Source organism: Centropristis striata, chromosome 5 (genome assembly GCF_030273125.1).
Source record: "Centropristis striata isolate RG_2023a ecotype Rhode Island chromosome 5, C.striata_1.0, whole genome shotgun sequence".
NCBI lineage: Eukaryota > Metazoa > Chordata > Actinopteri > Perciformes > Serranidae > Centropristis > Centropristis striata.
The window spans coordinates 19,600,275-19,618,143 of NC_081521.1; the positions used below are offsets into that span (position 1 = coordinate 19,600,275).

At 40.3% G+C, this 17,869-nt stretch overlaps 1 protein-coding gene across 2 annotated transcripts; it reads right to left on the minus strand.

Annotated features, from left to right (window-relative positions):
- Positions 1-10,797: 10,797 nt before the first annotated feature.
- LOC131972022 (Ig-like V-type domain-containing protein FAM187A) lies at positions 10,798-17,522 on the minus strand. Of its 2 annotated transcripts, none has more exons than XM_059333742.1 (5): positions 17,259-17,522; positions 14,622-14,899; positions 12,768-13,130; positions 11,228-11,451; positions 10,798-11,063 (listed from the first exon to the last, which is right to left on the minus strand). In XM_059333742.1, the coding sequence occupies exons 1-5, from the start codon at positions 17,457-17,459 to the stop codon at positions 10,837-10,839; spliced, it is 1,293 nt and encodes a 430-aa protein (XP_059189725.1). In that variant the 5' UTR covers positions 17,460-17,522; the 3' UTR covers positions 10,798-10,836. The 2 variants fall into 2 exon arrangements, with proteins under 2 accessions (XP_059189725.1, XP_059189726.1); XM_059333743.1 differs by having other exon boundaries at positions 10,937-11,063; positions 11,193-11,451.
- Between the last annotated feature and the right edge of the window lie 347 nt (positions 17,523-17,869).

A 17,869-nucleotide genomic window follows, 5' to 3' on the forward strand; every position in this document is an offset into this window, starting at 1 on the left:
CCTGGTTCAGCAAATTTCATTTCATATTGTTAATTTAAATTGTGTGGGAACTGCATTATTATTTTAAATGGTGTAAGGCTGAACATTTTGTGTTGAGAAATAACAGAATATACATATATATACCACATTCTTCTCCGGCATAATTTCACCTAGAGACTCCATTTAAACTTTAAACAGTAGACACAAGTCTTGTGTATTGGTGTATTAATCCACGTTTCAATAGGTCATATAGTTTTTTATCAATCCCTGTTCAATGGCCATGATCATTTTTGGAGAAATTCTGAGATTATAATGGGTGTGTATTGCACGGAATGTTCATGTCACAGTGTGTGACATCATCGCCAGGGTGTAGAGGGAGGGAAAAAATGGTCAAAAAATACATTTGAAAACTGCACTCCAGGCCGCAAATTCCACTCTAAAGAAATAATTTTACATAGAAACGTAGAAAAATAAGTCTTCTCCCTCACAATCGTCTGGTAAAGCTGTCAGAGTTATAGTTTGGGCGTAGGACGCACAGATGCGCCACCAACACGCGCGCCAACAGCCTCATTGGCTCCCATATTAAAAACGTAGGAAGATTTCTGAAAAAGGGCGCACACTCCTCACACATGCATACACATGCTTCAAACACACACACGCGCGCACACACACATTTTGAGGTTAAAGGGCATAGTTCACATCATAGTGTACACACACCGCCCCCGTTAACAAGAATAATTGTTTATTGATTGTTTGTTTCTTACTTTTTTCCCTATGCAACCCAAGCCCAAGTCTCGAGTGTGTAGAAGTCATGATTTTTGAACGTAAAGAAGGATTGTTTATTTTTTATTATTATTACTTGCGGCTCTAATGGATGATAAATGCCAGTCACACTGACACCAAATGAACATCTAGAGTTTGACTGGACAGAAAGTCCTGTGAATACTTGCTGCACCTACACAGCAGCTCCATAAAAATGAGAAAATATCCCAGGGCAAGGTCGCAGTGCGTACGAGTAAGTTCTGCAGAGTGAGCAGCACTAAAAGGCAAGAAAGTACAGCGAGTAAGGAGAGGCTGCAACACAACAGGCTGATTGTGCTTCAGAATAAAAGTGAAAAGTAAGGTCATGAAGGTTTGTGAACTGAAACTTCCTCCCACAGACGTGACAGTCAGCTTGTAAATGTCTTTCTTGTTGTTTGAGTGAAAGAATTCAAAGCTTACTGAATGCTCAAGGTTTCTGAGTTATGGACATTATCTTACAATTTCATGACAAAAGGGTGTGTTTAGAGAACACTGATGACACAGAAATTATTTTAAAAGTCTTAAAAACATGCTTTTCACAATATCGGCTTTTTAAGCTTCAAAATATTAACCCAGAAGAACCCAGACCTATTTATCCTTGAAGGAAAATTATGGGGGACCTACCACAGATCAAGTGGACCACATAGAACACATTTATGATGTTTTTAATACTACCCCTAAATGTCAAAGATCTGTGATGTGACATATATGTTACAATGGGTGTTTATGGAGTTTGTTTATAATATTTCTTATTTTAAAATAAAAAAAAATAGACACATTTTCTGCTTACAGAAACACAAATTTACATTTGTCTTTGCATCTCATTTATCATTTATCTGTTTTTAAGTAACAAAATAAGAATAAATCAATAATAAATATAAACAACAATTTGCCTTTTTATTTGCATCTCCGTTATATCAAAATTGTGACTTTCATTTGTTCAGGAAATATGGTCAGAACAAGTTTAATGCAATACAGGACATCCTATTAATGGATTAGAATTGTTAAATGGGTTTAAACTTAACCTTGGATAAAAAATAAGTTTTTTGAAATGCTTTTTCACATTTCTTCATTTTAAAGAAGTCACTTCTTGTCACAGTCACATGACCACCACACCAGGGTGTTGAGTATATGTCACTTAGGGATTTAATGAGTTAAAAATGAAGCATAAAGCTGAATATGTGAAATTATAGAATATTTAAAGTGTTTGTTACACGGGTGTCATCATTGGTTCTTATGGGTTAATCTGTATTTATAGATTCAAGAATATTTTTTCTTATAGTCAATGTAAAGCATCAAGGACAGAGAGTGATGTTCAGTAGCCTCAAAGGACTGATTTCTATTCGATTTTTCTATAGAAATATGTACAATTTTGTATCTCAATTCTTTATGAATCACGTCAATACCTTTACTTGTGTTGTGTGGGTATATATCTATATTCAATTTTCAAATGTAACTAATTTCAAAAGTGTGGGACATAACAAATCTTTAATAGTTTAATCTAAGGGACATACAAACCAGACAATCTAGTCAAAAAGACTACAAAGTTGGTGTTAATAAAGATTTCAGGGTGACGACTCCAATAACTTTGGATCTAACCCATTATAATCACCAGATCCGCTGCGTAGTGAGTCCGACGTCGCACGGCCATCCGTCAGCCCTCGCAACACTTGCGCAGATCTTCTTTTTTTTGACGGACGACGGAGCATCAATTCAGCACAGAGCAGATCGTTCGTGGCAGGAAGTCGTGCACAGACACAAAATAAAACATCCGCTAACACTAACGTGATACTTCTGAGTCAGGATTTTAGTGTTTTGAAACCAGGGAGATTCCAATCTAGGGCAGCCCTCCACACTGCAGGATCACTTGGGGGAGATAATCTGTTCAGACGAGACTGGATTCAGGAACCAACCTGTGATTCTTGGGAGAAGAACACAGGATCCAAAGTCTGGCATTCAGTGAAAATTACCATATGACATTTCAGCATTTTTGCAACTGTACAGGTCGAACCGCCATAAAATCGCCATCGAAAACTGAACTAATGGTTGTCCCAGCTAAACCTACAATACTCCATGACATTAACATCAAAATTGACTCACTGTGTCTTGCCCCCACTAGGGTGGTGAGAGACTTAGGGGTGATGATTGATGACCAACTCACCTTTTCCACTCATGTGCCGCAATTGCACTTTACAACAACAGAAAAATCAGGCCTTACCTAACTCAACATGCCACTCAACTCCTGACACAAGCTGTCGTCATCTCAAAACTTGACTACTGTAACGCCCTCCTGACGGGCCTGCCAGCCTGCACAGTGAAACCCCTTCAGGTGATCCAGAATGCGGCGACCGCCTGGTGTACAACCAGCACTTATTGCTCCACTGCGGCTTTTTCCGCGCTATACCTTGATTGTTTCCCTTTTCTGTAAGTCGCTTTGGATAGAAGCGTCTGCAAGATGACTGAATGTAAAAGCCTTTTCGAGAACACTAGCAGGTCATTTAGATGTCTCTGTTTTCTCACGCTGAATCTCTAAATCATTGCCTTTTGTTTTTGTGTTGTTTTTCTAACAGCTGTGCTCCCTGTGAGACTGCAGGAGATACAGAGACTGATGGAGTTTGACACAGTTCAAGGAAGCCGTCAGGACTCAGAGGTACTGAGAGGGCAGGTAAGGAAATGGAAGATTTAACTCTGAAGCCAACAACTCATGGGCAGAAACTGCTCCGGCAACCTGTTGAACAAATTTCTGTTGACCAGTTAACCATGTGATTTATGAATATCGTGTTTGTCGAGAGTTCTCGATTGCCAGTATGGATATTCATCAACCCCGGAGGACAACTACTCATAGTTTTGGTAAACCATGACATTTTTTTCTAGCTCCATCCTTCAGCAGAAATATTACAATTGCACACAAAATATCCAGCCTGATCTCACAAAATTAGGTGAAATGACCACAAACTCGTAACACCGAAGTCCATGCTACTGAAAATTACAAAAGTAAATGTAAAACTTTTTATGTAACTTCCATGGCTTCACTTCCAACATTTCTGGTATATTTATTTACTGTTGAACTATCTTTTCTAACACCTTACCAGTATTTTTTTGCCCTAAACCTCGGTCAGTGGTTTTGTAGCCTAAATGCAGCCTTTCTTACAACTGTAAACCACACGCAATGGTGGAAGAAGATCCCTTATTTCAGTAAAAGCACTAATACCACAATCAAAAATGACTCCACTAAAAGTAAAGGTCCTGAATTCAAAACTTACTGAAGTAAAAGTACAAAAGTTTCAACATCAAAATGTAAAAGTAATCATTACCCAGAATGGACCCATTCAGATTGTTTTATATATTCTAAATATATTATTGTATTATTATTATGATGATGCATTTATGTAAGCAGCATTTAATTTTTGTAAAGACTGGGCTCATTTTAACTACTTAATACACTGTCAGCTAAATGTCGTGGAGTAAAACATACAATATTTGCCTCTAAATGTAGTGGGGAGTAGAAGTATAAAGTTAAATAAAATGAAAATACCCAAGTACAGGACAAATACCTCAAAATTGTAAGATTGTACGTGAAAGTATAGTGATGTGTGTGGCGTGCTATTTTTTAGAACGAAGAAGTTGTGGTCGTTTCATGTAATTTTGTGAGATCAGGTTGGATTATCAGATTATCTAACTTTATCTAAAGCCTGCTTTTTACCTCCTCCCTCCCCAGCCTTAATCTTCTCCCACCTGCTCCTTTAGGCTCAGAGTCCTGCTGGCTTTCTCTCCTTAAAGCTTGTTAACCGGTGTTTCCCTTTTATCCTGGTTATAAATCAGCCGCTGAGTGGCTGTACGGCTACAGTGAAAGGTTCATAGTCCTATAGGGAAGACAGTGAGGAGGATTAATGGGTAAAAAGAGACCCCATAGAGAGAGAAGGCACGAGAAGAAGAGACCAACTGTGAGATGTAAAGAGTGAAAAATGAGAGCCAACGGAGGAAGAGACAGATTCTCCAGTTTAAGGTTGAGGTTGGTTTTCAATGTGCAGTTGAGTTTCTAAAAAGCTCATTCAGATGTAGAACAAGATAGAAATTAGATATTTTTCTCAGTAAATTGAATATGTGGGTTCCCAGTGGACGAATAATTGTAAACTAATAGCAAAGCTTCACTCAAACAGTCACAGGGGGACAGAAGTGTGTGATTAATTCTCTCAAGGTCTTTTTTGCAAAAATCATTCATCAATTCTTTTAAACTTTAGCATCAACATCAATGAGTCTTTAGATGGAACTGTGCGAATGATTTATGCCGACAAAATAGTTTGTACTCTTTAATTAGTGTGCTTCTGTCATGCTCTCACAGTAATAATGAATCTGCACAAATGAACAGAACTATTATGAAGTCATAAAGTGAACCTTGAATTGGGATTGTTTCGTCAAACTCCTATTTTCAAGAACAAGAAGGATTTCAAAGTGATTTAATCCTGCTTGAGAAAAATACAAGCCCAGCCCTGTCATTCAGTTCAGTGGATCCTTTCTTTCATATTTCTAAGGTGGAACAATTAACTCTAAATACAGTTTTGCTCGTCTGACAGCTTCCCCTGTTCATGCTGCACTTGTGGTTTATAAAACTGAGCTTGTGCAAAGCTCAACTCAATAATTTTGTTCATGAAATAAAAAAAGAAAAAGTACCATTTCAACAGCATTTCTCAAACTGTGGGAGATTCCTCCGGAATTTTTTTTTGTCTTCAGGTCGGAACATTTAACAGTCCGAACTAACGTTTTGGTGTCGGAGCATCCCAAACTCATTTTTCACCGACATACAACAAACAAATACACTGCCATGGTGCAAGTTTCTTACTGGCTTACTGGCGTGTGGCTTTGGAGAGAGGATCCACCCATAATCCACTCAACTTCACTGGTTAGTGGCTCAGGTAGCGGCTCAGAAAGTACCTGCCTCAGGTAGGTACTTTTCTGAGCCGCTACTAACTAGTTGACCCTGATTCGTTGCGGTTGAGGTGGTGATTTTGCACGTGATTCATTTGAAGACTGGTGCAAACTGAATGCTGAGGGGTTAACATCTCCTGCTCTACTGACTGCAGCTGGGAGAGACTGCTGCGGGAGGACTGGGCCGCTTGTGAGTGCTTTGGGACGGTGCCTGCTACTTGTTAAGAACAATAGGAACGAGTCTCCAAAAGTCTCCAACATCACCAGAAAAAGTCACTTGTCGTTAGTCGCTCTTTTAAAAAAGAGTCGCTTAAGGGGTCTGAACAGTGGCTAAATATAGAGACAGATCTTGCTAAGTTGACAACACTGGTTCCCGCGTTGGTCTGTTGTCACATTCACACTCCATGGGTTTGCCACTACAAAAGTACCTGTATGGGAACAGAGGCCGGGGGGAACTAACTAGTGGGCGGTGCCAAAACACTTTCCAAAAAGTACTCAGTGGAAACACGCCTAATGTCGGCTAATGTGAACAATGATTCACCACCAAAAACCATGAAGAGAAAATATGAGGAGGCGTATCTCACTCTTGGATTTACACACTGGCAGCGGACAGTATGAAACCTAACAAGCTGAAGAGACACTTAGAGACTGTACACTCCAGTCACATCAGTAAGCCACTCGAGTTTTTCAAGAGGAAACTAAATGAATACCGTATGCTTAAAACACTGCTTAAAACAAACTGCATGTGTCAACAACAAATCACAACTGGCGTCTTATAAGGTCAAATACTGTGACAGCCAGCCTGTCCACGCCCTCATATCCACCCACTAGAGATGTGTGCGGCGCTGATTCACCCTGGCGTAAATGGCGGGAGTTCTTAAATCCCCGTCTCTCTCTGTCATGGCGGATGCCGGTTGCCTGTTGCCGGTTGAAAACGTCGGAGCTCCCAAGGTTAGTAGGATAGAGGCAGTGGAATAGCTTAATCTTCATGCGCCTCGTTCTCCCACTAACGGCCGAAACCTAACGTTACCTTGTCCCTGGATACCGGTAGTTTTCCCGGAGCGGATTTCCTCTGTGGCTGGCATCTTGTCCACTGGATAAGATTCCTAAAAAGGTTTAAGGTACTGCATTGTTTTTCTTTTCGCTGACAAAGTTTTTTTTCTTCTACGTTGGTTTTGTGTTTCTCCGGAAAAAAATGTTTTTTTTTTTTTTTTTCTCTTGAGGAGGTTTTCATTTAAAGGTACAGAGGGTTTTTTTCCTCTCTCTTTTTGTTGTCCATTATTGTATACCTGAACTAACTAACTGAAAAAAACAAAGAAATGAACTATAAATGAATAATGTGATGAACTGTTGGACTTTGTGTTGGTGAATACATTTTTCTTTAACAAAGATTGCTTTTGTGCTTTTATTGTTTGTTGAGGTTCTGGGTATTATAAAAGGAATACCCTGAGCCTTTACCTTTGTGTGGTTAGTGTTGCGGGTATAAAATTGTGTGGGGTTTTAGAAGGGTAAAAAGTAACAATATAAAACCTGACTGACCAATGCTCTTAAATACCAGGAGAGAGACCTGGTTGGCAACCCATCTGTGACCCCCCCCCCCCCCCCCCCCAATACAGAATTGTGTGTGAGAAACCACCCATGATTGCAGAGGAGCTCATACTACCCGCTGCTCTGAAAATGGTGTCAATAATGATCGATGAGAAAAGCAATGCTAAATTGAAATCTTTCTGAAATCTGCTCTACTGACTGCAGCAGTCTCTCCCAGCTGCAGTCAGTAGAGCAGGGGATGTTAACCCCTCAGCGTCCAGTTTGCACCAGTCTTCAAATGAATCACGTGCAAAATCACCACCTCAATCTTGTTGGGGTTGGGGCGGCCCCTAAAGTTTTTCTTCCTTCAAAGGGGTCCTGACAGTAGAAATAGTTTGAGAACCACTGCTTTAGCTGATTGAAGGCTAACAGCCTAATTCAGGCTCATTCTGCTGGTAGTTTCACTGAGTATAAAAAGTCTCTGGGCTTGATTTTTCTTCTTCAATGAATAAAAGCAGCGTGTGGGAACCTGATGGAGGCCTGAAGCATCAGTCTGTTTGCTGGAGGCTGAACACTGAGTTGATTGAGAGATGCTGAGGCAGAAAGATGGAGAGCAGGAGGGGGACTGAAGAGGAGGACACAGCTGTGGAGGGACAAGTGTCTCTGTGTTCGTCTCTCTGGCTCTCAGGGTGGAGAGACTTCTTAATGAGGACACACATCTGATGCCCCCTCTGTCTCGCAGCCAGACATCTCTCCTATGATGCCGCACCAAGGTTTTCACCAGACACTTCAACACCTGCAGGTGCTACAGAACTCCAGGTGCTACAAGCCATTACAGTCAATCCAAGTCTGCTTCTCGTCAAGTATAGACTTGGCAACAAAAAAATCCAAAAGGACCGTTTGCACATGCATTTCTTTCTTTAAGTGAAGTTAAGACACATAACAATGTTCAGGGCTTAACAAGTGTATTAGACCACCCTAAATTAACAGCATTTGTAATTACCAAGATAATTTTTTATGTTTCTGTAATGGTAAACACCTGTACACCTGTATGTACACTGCAAAAAAGCCTAAATTAGCCTTTGGCCTAAAACAGTGATTTAAGTTGGTAAAACTGGAAATATAAATTATTGACATTTAGGGCAATAATGTAAGTTAGAACAACAAAGGAAGTTTGTGAGTTGTTGTTACTTATATCTTTAAGTTGGGGTTCAAAACAAGGGACACTAGTTCTACTAACTCGTATTTCTTTGTTGTGAAATGCGGGAAAGCGGTGAAATTCGGTCATTAGCGAAAGCTAGCGGCTAACTGATGCTAGCGGCTAACTGATGCTAGCGGCACTGCTTGTCACAGCTACAAGAGTAGCCATTAGCATATCAACGCTAACTCAAAATTGTGGTCGCAACATTAGCTGACATTTCATAGCGCTGTTACAATCGTGCCAATTCAGCACATTGCAGAAGTAAGGATTAAATGTTATTACAATGTAAAGTTATAAGTTAGTACAACTTACAGTTGAGTTGACAAAAATCTGTATTCAGACTTGAGCAAACTCAAAAATTTTGAGTTCACCCAACTTTTCTTTTTTTGCAGTGTAGAAGCTCTTTAATCAAAGTGATATTTTTAATGCTAAAATATTTATTATTGTTAAACATACATTTTTAATTTACTGTTTTACAAAAAAAGATAGTAAAGCACATTATTATTTCTTGATTAAGATGTCAAATTATATAATTATATAGTTATTTATGTCTTCTACTACTCTCTACTTCTCAGACTCAAATCTGGCTATGAAAAGGTGAATTCAGTTTATTATTTGCCAAATAAATAACAATAACATTTTTTAGTTTTAAAGAAGGTTTTGAAAGATTTCTAAAATATTCATGTTTTCTCTTTTTTATGATACATTTGTGAAGCACTGTACACAAAAAAAGATGAACAAAAAAAACTATGTGAATATAAACAGTTAAATATTAAGGATGAAATCTTTTAATTTCCATCTGTATTTTGGGCAGATTTAATAAAAAATAATTGGTTCTGATCAACTGAACCATCTCTCATTTATATTTCATCAACCGCTCAAGCTGACATTTTGTGGTTTCTGTTCTCCTACTATTTTCCTTTTATCAAAATGTCTATCTCTCTGTTCTCTCTCAGCTGGTAGGAGGTGGTATAGTGGGCTTCATGTTTCTTACAGAGAAGATATTGATGTCATATGAAACATAAGAACCAAGGAATCCATTGGTACCAAGCATGTCAGGGTATCTTGTTTGGAGGTTGGCAAAACGTTGCAAAGTTAGGCAAGGCAAGGCAAGTTTACTCGTAAAGCACCTTTCAGCAACAGGGCAATTCAAATGCTTTACACAAAACATGAAAATAATTTAAAAGAGACATGACATTCAAATAAAAAAAATATAGACTAAAAACAAGCAGATAAAATATTCAGGAAAACATATTTATGTACATTCAAATATAACATTTTAAAATTGAAAGCAAGCTGATAAAGAAATTATTTAAAAATATCAAATTCTCTACTCACATCGCTAAATGAAAGGAATCCCTCAACCTATCTGGGTGCTCTAGCCTTTTTAGGAAACAGTGGCATCTCTAAAGTGCAGTTTTCTGGGAGTTTGTTCCAGATATGTGGAGCATAAAGGCCCAACGCTGCCTCTCCATGTTTAGGTCAGAAATGTAAAAAACACAAAAATATATTCAAATATTAAATTTTAAAATTGAAAGCGAGCTAATAAAAGTTACAGTGCAGTATAAAAGTTACAGTGCAGTAAAGGCAGTGGCAAACAGAAGTCTTTAGTCTTGATTTAAAAGAGTTGAGAGTTGCAGCAGATCTTGTGTTTTCTTGGAGTTTGTTCCAGATATGTGGAGCATAAAAACTGAACGCTGCCTTGCCATGTTTAGTTCTGACTCTGGGAACTTAAGCTATTTATTTGCTAGGTAATTTAGCATTGCGATTTTCAAAGCGATCCTCTGACCTCTGACGTTATAATTTATGGATGAAAATGCTTTTTATGGGTTCCCACAAGTGTTCTCTTACATGCTTTATTATGATAACACACATGTCTATTATATTAGTACATCATGGGGTCCCTAAACAGTCAAATGGACTCTAGAAAGCCATCAATTGATGTTCTGAACCCTTGTTCACCTTAATAGGTTTAAGTAATTGACTTAGTCAATTTATTAGCAATATATGACCAAAACAACACAGTGCATCCCAAATTAATCTTAAGATCCCCAGCTTTCAGATGGGATACATCACTTTTATGGGGCATTAATTGTTGACCTGCTATCTCCCCCTCAATGTCCACTGCACACAACCCCTAATTCTCAATAAAAGGGGGCAGAATCATAGTTCTTATGTGGTTTCATGCTCTAAAACTACTTGTGTACGTGTGGACTAGGCCTTAGCTTCAGTTGTTCAAGTGATAGAGCAGCTGATCATTTGAACCTTACCTGCATATTACATATTTTACACCAAAACTACCTTATTAAGACTTTCTTATGGTTTAAATGGGTGCATTTTAAGGTATAACAATTTCACCAGCATGATTTTAAAGTATTTATTCAGGTAACACTTAAATTAGTTTAATCTACATGTGTGTCTCCGGTGTCTCTGAGGTGTCTGATTCCAGCTCTTCCGAACACCAGCAGGCAAAATGTAGCTGTCATGACAGCGTAACAGCTGAACACAGTCTTCAGAGCTGCGGGGAAGTCAGGATGTGACGTCACTGACTGTCTTCGCCCCAGATGGACGTAAACGAGCAGATGGATCTCAGCGGCCCGCCGACCCTGCAGCCAGCAGTAGTAGACACCTGGGTCACAAATTAAACAACTTGGAATAAAAAACAAATGAGCTGGAATAATGTGTTATTTCCACTTTTTGAATTGAATTACTGACATGAATAAAATTTTCTATGTTATTCTAATTTATTGAGATGCACCTGTAGTTACTTTTCCAGTACACACATGTTGGTACCTGAGTCATGGATTTTTGCAGGATTGAACACCAGGTGGTGTCCGGTGTCTATCAGCAGCCTTTTGGTCGTGGCGCTGAGGTTACGACCTGTAGAGCGTTCGGAACGATAGATGGGTTCAGATCCTCGGTCCCAGGCTACAGCCATGTCGGGCCGAGCCCCGGGACAGCCCAGGGTCAGGACCCGGTCCGCAGGGTGGTTCAGGTAGAACACTGGGGAGACAGAACTACAGCACAGAAACAGGGATTCATTACACCTGACATGTGGACAAGAAAATATATTGTTATTTAATAACTGATCATTATTTTCAACTGAATTTGAAATATAGTCCAAAGTGGATCTGCTGGTAGTAATCAACTGAGGCTGTTTCAATCGAACTCTGGTTGGTTTGTTACGTTTCATTTAGTTGCTTGCGAACATGCTGATCATACTCTGGTGCCGACCAAAACAACCGGTCAGAGACCAGTTGTGAAAGGGGGTCTCGGTTGACCCTAGTGCGGTTCAATTGCACTCTGAACATAATACGTCCTTCAGTTACACTCTGTAGGCTACCATTGAGCTAAAGCTAATTTGCCATTGCAGAATTATCAACATATTGCTCAAAATAATTTAACATTTACCTTGGTGGTAGAAGCAGATGGTGGTAGGAGCATCAAGGCTCGTCTTCTCTGATTCTACAGCTATCTGATCGATGCACATCGGAAATAATGGCTCGATAAATTGTTGACGACCCAGAGCCTCAACAGGAACTCATTCTGAGCATTTCTCTCTACATTAGTTTGGTCTCAACACCAGAGCAGATTACGGCCGGTATAATAAAATGGTAGGAGGCCCCGGGGAAGACCCAGAACACGGTGGAGGGATTATATCTCTCTCCTGGCCTGGGAACGCCTCGGGGTCCCCCAGGAGGAGCTGGACGTTGTGGTTGGGGAGAGGGACGTCTGGAATGCCCTGCTTATCCTGCTGCCCCCGCGACCCGGCCCCGGATAAGCCGAAGAAAGTGGATGGATGGATGGATAATAAAATGTGTTCAGTTTGCGTTTCGGTCCATGTTGCGTTGATTATTTCCATGTTTACATTTTTCACCACCAACTTTTCAACCAATAAGAAATACTAGTGTGAATAGATTTCCAGCCCTCCACCTTCGTACACGACCCTCTTCAAATATTATTTAAATTTCTTCTGCTTACATTTCTGCACTGTGACAGAAACCAGACTCAATACAAAACTAACCAAATGTATCAATTTCACTCTGATTCGGACGAACCAAACAGACTTGGGTTGTGAAAGCGACCTTAGACATAGCAAAATATGTCACTCCAACAACGACTTGCAGAACAAAACAATTTCTGGCCAGATGCATGGTCTCCAGAAGATAAATGTTGCTAATTTTATGACCTACAATGCAGATGCCATGTCTATGATTCACACCGATGGCAGCTGGCCTGACCATGAGGAGCATTTTTTACTTCAACATATGGACGACTGGCTCCACATGCTGTCTTTAAAAACCTACTGCTATATACTTATCTATGTGCTTACTTGTACCCAAGAAAAGCCATCAGATTCTGGAGTTTGGAGGATGGAGGAGCCTGAGTTTGACAAGCGACTTGACAGCTTTTGACCTCCAGCTTGGCTCCGGCGCTGCGACGCTGAAGTTGGCCGAACGCCCGAGGCACCGCCCCCGAGCCGCACGAAGCCACCGTCTGATTGGCCCGTCTGTAGCGTATGTGCAGGTAGAGGGAGTGGATGTAGCAGAGGCCGATGCGGACCTGCTCCCCCAGCACTCCGCAGCGGTCGCAGACCGACCAGGGCCGGAAGCTGGTGAAGACCCGGTACAGAGGCCGAGCAGAGCCAGGTCCTTCTCTGTCTTTCCTTCCCTGGCTTGTAACTTCTAGAGTGAGCCTGTGAGCGTCATATTTATATCGCTTTAATCAGTGGTTCATTGTGGCTATTTCATTCTACAGAATAAAACTAACTGGCAAACCCCACTGGACGCATTTAACACTTGTTTTAACTTTCTGTGTGCACCACTTGACCCGCCTTCACCCCTTAAATAAAGCAGCTGGATTGAATTTTAAAACTTCTATAACATCTATTTTGCATGAAGAAACAACCTGTCACTCATCACAAACTTTGTTAATATTGACTATATCTAATTTCCTCTTACAGTGCAGAAAAACTAGAAAAAATCAGTGGAATCCACTAATTTTTTACACACCTAACATAATTGTTTTTATTGCTACAGGTACTGCATAGGTGTAAACATAATTCTTTAGCAAGCATGCATACATGGTTTTTATGTTTTTTGTGGTATGAAAATGGGTGCTGAGTCAAAAATTACTACTAAAACAAGATTTGTAATGTTGGATTACAGCTTTTATGGAAATATGAACTACTGTTTAAATACTTTTTATCATCTTGGGCTCATTCTAGGAAAAGTCATTGAATTTCAAGTTGAAAAAGATCATTAAGGGGGTTTCCTATGCTGTTAAACATAGTGGCGGGTCATTTTTTAACCCCTAAGACAACACAAGGGTTAAGTGAAGAGGTGCTGCACAGACAGCTGTTGAAAACACACAAATATTCCTCTGTATATGTGTGAATTGAACTTATTTAACGTGCATGTTCATTGATCAATTAAGGTTCCCGGTCTGTTTGTTTCTGATGTCTGTCTGCAGGAAATGAGTGGACAGCTGCTTGCTGAACTACCTTCAGCAGGTGGAAATGTACTGAAATTACTGATTTACTTGATAGATCATATATTAATGCTTAATATACCTGCGTGTAATGAAAGAGGAACACAGACAGATTGGCAGCGCTGATAAATGAACATAGATGCAGTTAATAAAGGGATATTTGTGTGATTTAAACAGCTGTATATGCAAAAAAACGCTTCACTAAAAGCAACAAAAATAGACTTGACATGTAAGAAAATGTGCGGGGACACATGTCTCATGCTTTGTGTGCGTGAAAAAAAACAATTCTAAAAACTAATAGGAATTGGACTTAAGATGCCCATTTGGAGACATTCTCACCCAAACACTTCAGTCTAGCAATAATCTGTTGTAAACAATGTTTTATAACCAAGTTAAGCCTCTTTTCTCTGCTTTTCACCCACCAGCATGAACATGTGGGAGGTTAAATGTGAACCAGTTAACAGTGAATATAGTATAATATTGAATATGTCTTAAGTGATGATGTGATATCTCCATAACGTCTGCAGCAGCACGCTATGGATGTCTATACAAAATTGACTTTTGGGTGTCGATGCATGCTCACTTGACAGCAGCAAATCAATTCTCTCTATCAGTAAAATAACACATTCATCATCAGGGTCAGTTTGACAGCTCTAATGTCAGATTTCCAACAAAATCATTAAGCCTGTCTCGTTACCTCGGGGTGAAGCTGAGCGTCCGAGCCTCCTGGACGTCCAAGTCGTAACCGTAGAAGAAGTCTTTGTGCGCCGAACCACAGATGTAGACGCCGGAGTCGCCGGGCCCCGCTCTGAAGATCAGCAGGCTGAAGAGACGGATGGAGAACCGGCTCCGCAGGTCACCGCTGTGAGGGACACCGCTGGGGTCCAGCAGCCTGTTGCCATGGAGATCAGTCAGGGCTCTGGTCTCCTCGGAGCCACCCAGATGATTTTTAAAGAACCACACAACTGATTGGACCTGAAACACACACGGGGGGAAACCAGGAGACTCAAATGACTTTACTGAGATTTTAGTCACTTTGTTTTGGAAGCAGAATACCCATTATGTTCTCTTATTCTCTCTTTTGTCTTCTGTTGTACCCAGCTCCAGTCATCTGATCGATTTCTTCCTCTCCATATTTGTCCGTCTTCGATGAATCCCACCTACCTGTAACAGCGTACGAGAGGCTGTGGATTGCAGCAGCAGAGACACTTAACAAAAAGGAGGATGACAAGTGTTTCCTTGCATTGTTGTGTTGTGATAATTGCATTACATAAACAGCTCTTTCTGATGAGCGAAACTTACTCAATCATGTATTAACTTGATGTAAGGATCACATCCTGGGTCCTCGGTCTAGGAGAATATACACTCACTGGCCACTTTATTAGGTGAAGTATGTAATACCTAATAAAGTGGTGCTGTGGTCTTCTGCTGCTGTAACCCATCATGTTGCTCTTCTGCAGACCTTGGTTGTAATGACTTATTGTTGAACCAGTCTGGTCATTCTCCTCTGACCTCTGACCTCTGGCCCAGAGAACTGCTGCTTACTGGATATTTTCTCTTTTTCAAACCATTCTCTGAAAACCCTAGAGATGCTTGTTAGATCAGCAGATTCTGGTGGTTTCATGCCATTTTCACAGTCACTTAAATCACCTTTCTTCTCCATTATGATGCAGTGGTGGAGGTATCCAGATCGCTTATTTCATGAAAAGTACTGAAATTACTCCACTACAAGTAAAAGTCCTGCATTCAAAACTTAAGAAAGTGAAAGTACAATAGTATCAGAATCAAAATATACTTAAAGTATCAAAAGTAAAAGTACTCACTATGCCGAATGGACCCATTCAGATTGGTTTATATGTATTTTAAATATATTATTAGATTATTATTTTTGATGCATTTATGTAAGCAGCATTTTAATGTCACTCTACAAGCTATTAAATACAGTGTTTTGGACCAAAGATAATTAAAAGGATTTTTTTGTTCTTTGTCCCAAGGATGAACTAATTAATTAAATGTGCTTTCAACTGAGTGGTTTGGTGCCGAATCAAAAGTAGGGTCACGCCTCGCAGCCACAGTTTATAACATAGAAAACCACTCACTGTCTGAAAGAACCTTAACAGCTTGTTAATTAAGAAGTGTTGCCAAGTAGCTATTGGCTGTCCTAAAAGTCGCTAAATTACATCATCTCCTAATTTGCATAATTTACCATGTGCATGTACTTGTAATGGGCGATGTAGGAGATAGGAATAAAGTGGGAAAGACAAAACGTGAGTAAAAAAACACCCTCAATATGTTTAGAACTGCAAGTGCACTGTTTTCTGTAACAATTCCAACCATCCTCCTTTTGCCTCGGGACCGGCAAAACTGACCCAAAAGAGACACTCTGACTATGACGACGGCTTCGGGCATGCGCGATTTGCAGACTGGACGCTAAGGGGTTAACATCCCCTCCAGCTCTGTGACTGCAGCTGAGAGAGACTCCTGCGGGAGGACTGGGCTGCTTGAGAGTGCTCTGGGATGAGGGATGGGCCGCTGGCAGCCCCCGCGGCTCGTTGAGACGAGTAAGAGCGAGTCTCCAAAAGTCTCCAATAATACCAGAAAAAGTCCCTAAGAGTCGCTAGAGGGGTCTAAAAAGTCGCTAAATCTGGTGACTAAGTCACTAAGTTGGCAACACTGCCAAGAAGTGGGCCAAAACTCCAGGGAAGAGGGTGCTTTTCGCTCCGATGTCTGATGCACTGATGCTCCAACTGTAGGTGAATGAGGTCAAGTGAAGCTGTATCTCTCTAAAGCGGCTCGGCCATTGGAGTCTGAGCCAAAGAAAGTTCTGGATAACCTGCATGATTATGTCTGATTTCGCCAGAATCAAACCCAAAAGCACTGTGACAGGCATTAAGAATAACTGTATAAAAAAAGTCAGTATTCTTGCTGATGGACTCGTTTGCATTTGGAGATCATATAGAAGCGTCAGTATTAAATATAGAGTGTGTAATAACTAGGAAAAGGTTGTTGTAGTCAGTTGAACTAGCTTAGAGAAGTTGAATGCATCAATGTTGACTTTTTGTTTCTAACAGGACACAAACAGTCTCTTGGGTAAAAAGTCAAGTGTTTATTTGACCTGTCCATGCCCCCTGACCTCCTCACTACACGGACTTTGTCGTTCTTTATACTAAAACAGCCAAGGTTTCTGCCAACAACAAACGTTAATATGGGTCATAATATGCTTCTTGTTTAAACTACAGGGGTTTTGGGGGGTGGGCAGTCTCATCAAATTTCCTTCCTCAGTCTGACAGCTGCTTTTTATCAGAAGTGTTTACTTTACGGTCTTTCCTCTTACCTGTTGTGGTTTGCAGTGGCAGGGCAGCTCCACAGTGACTCCAGCCAGGTAGGCAACGTTACTAAAGGTCAAAAAAGCAGGACAGGCTTTTCTAGCAAACACATCCTGCTTATCCTCAGGAGCCTCATAGCTCCACACCTCAGTACACAGGAGGAGGAAGAGGGGGAGGAGGAGGATTGTAAAGGGGGACGGAGGAAGCATCAGGCTTCTATGAAGATGCAGAAAATTCTTACAAGCTACAAAAATTACGACTTCAATAAAATATGTTTTGCACCCAGTGATTTTAGTCTGTCTTCATTTCAAAACAAAACAAATCTGATGGAATCTGATGAGCTCACTAAGGACCTGTCCTATGTTGTCAACACAGACCCTGTTTAAATTTGCTTTTAAAATCAATCCGATCACAAGTTGAGAGATGAGACACACCATCATTTACACCTGTGTGTATCAATGTCTCCAGCTGACCATTATGTTCCCCGAGCACATTTATTGCATCTATTAGAATGTATTCCTTGCAATTCTGCACAGTAAGCATTTGTAAAGTGACCATAAACCTTATACTTAGGTATTCGTGTAGTTGAGGTACAAGACTCGTGTCTATTTTGATCACT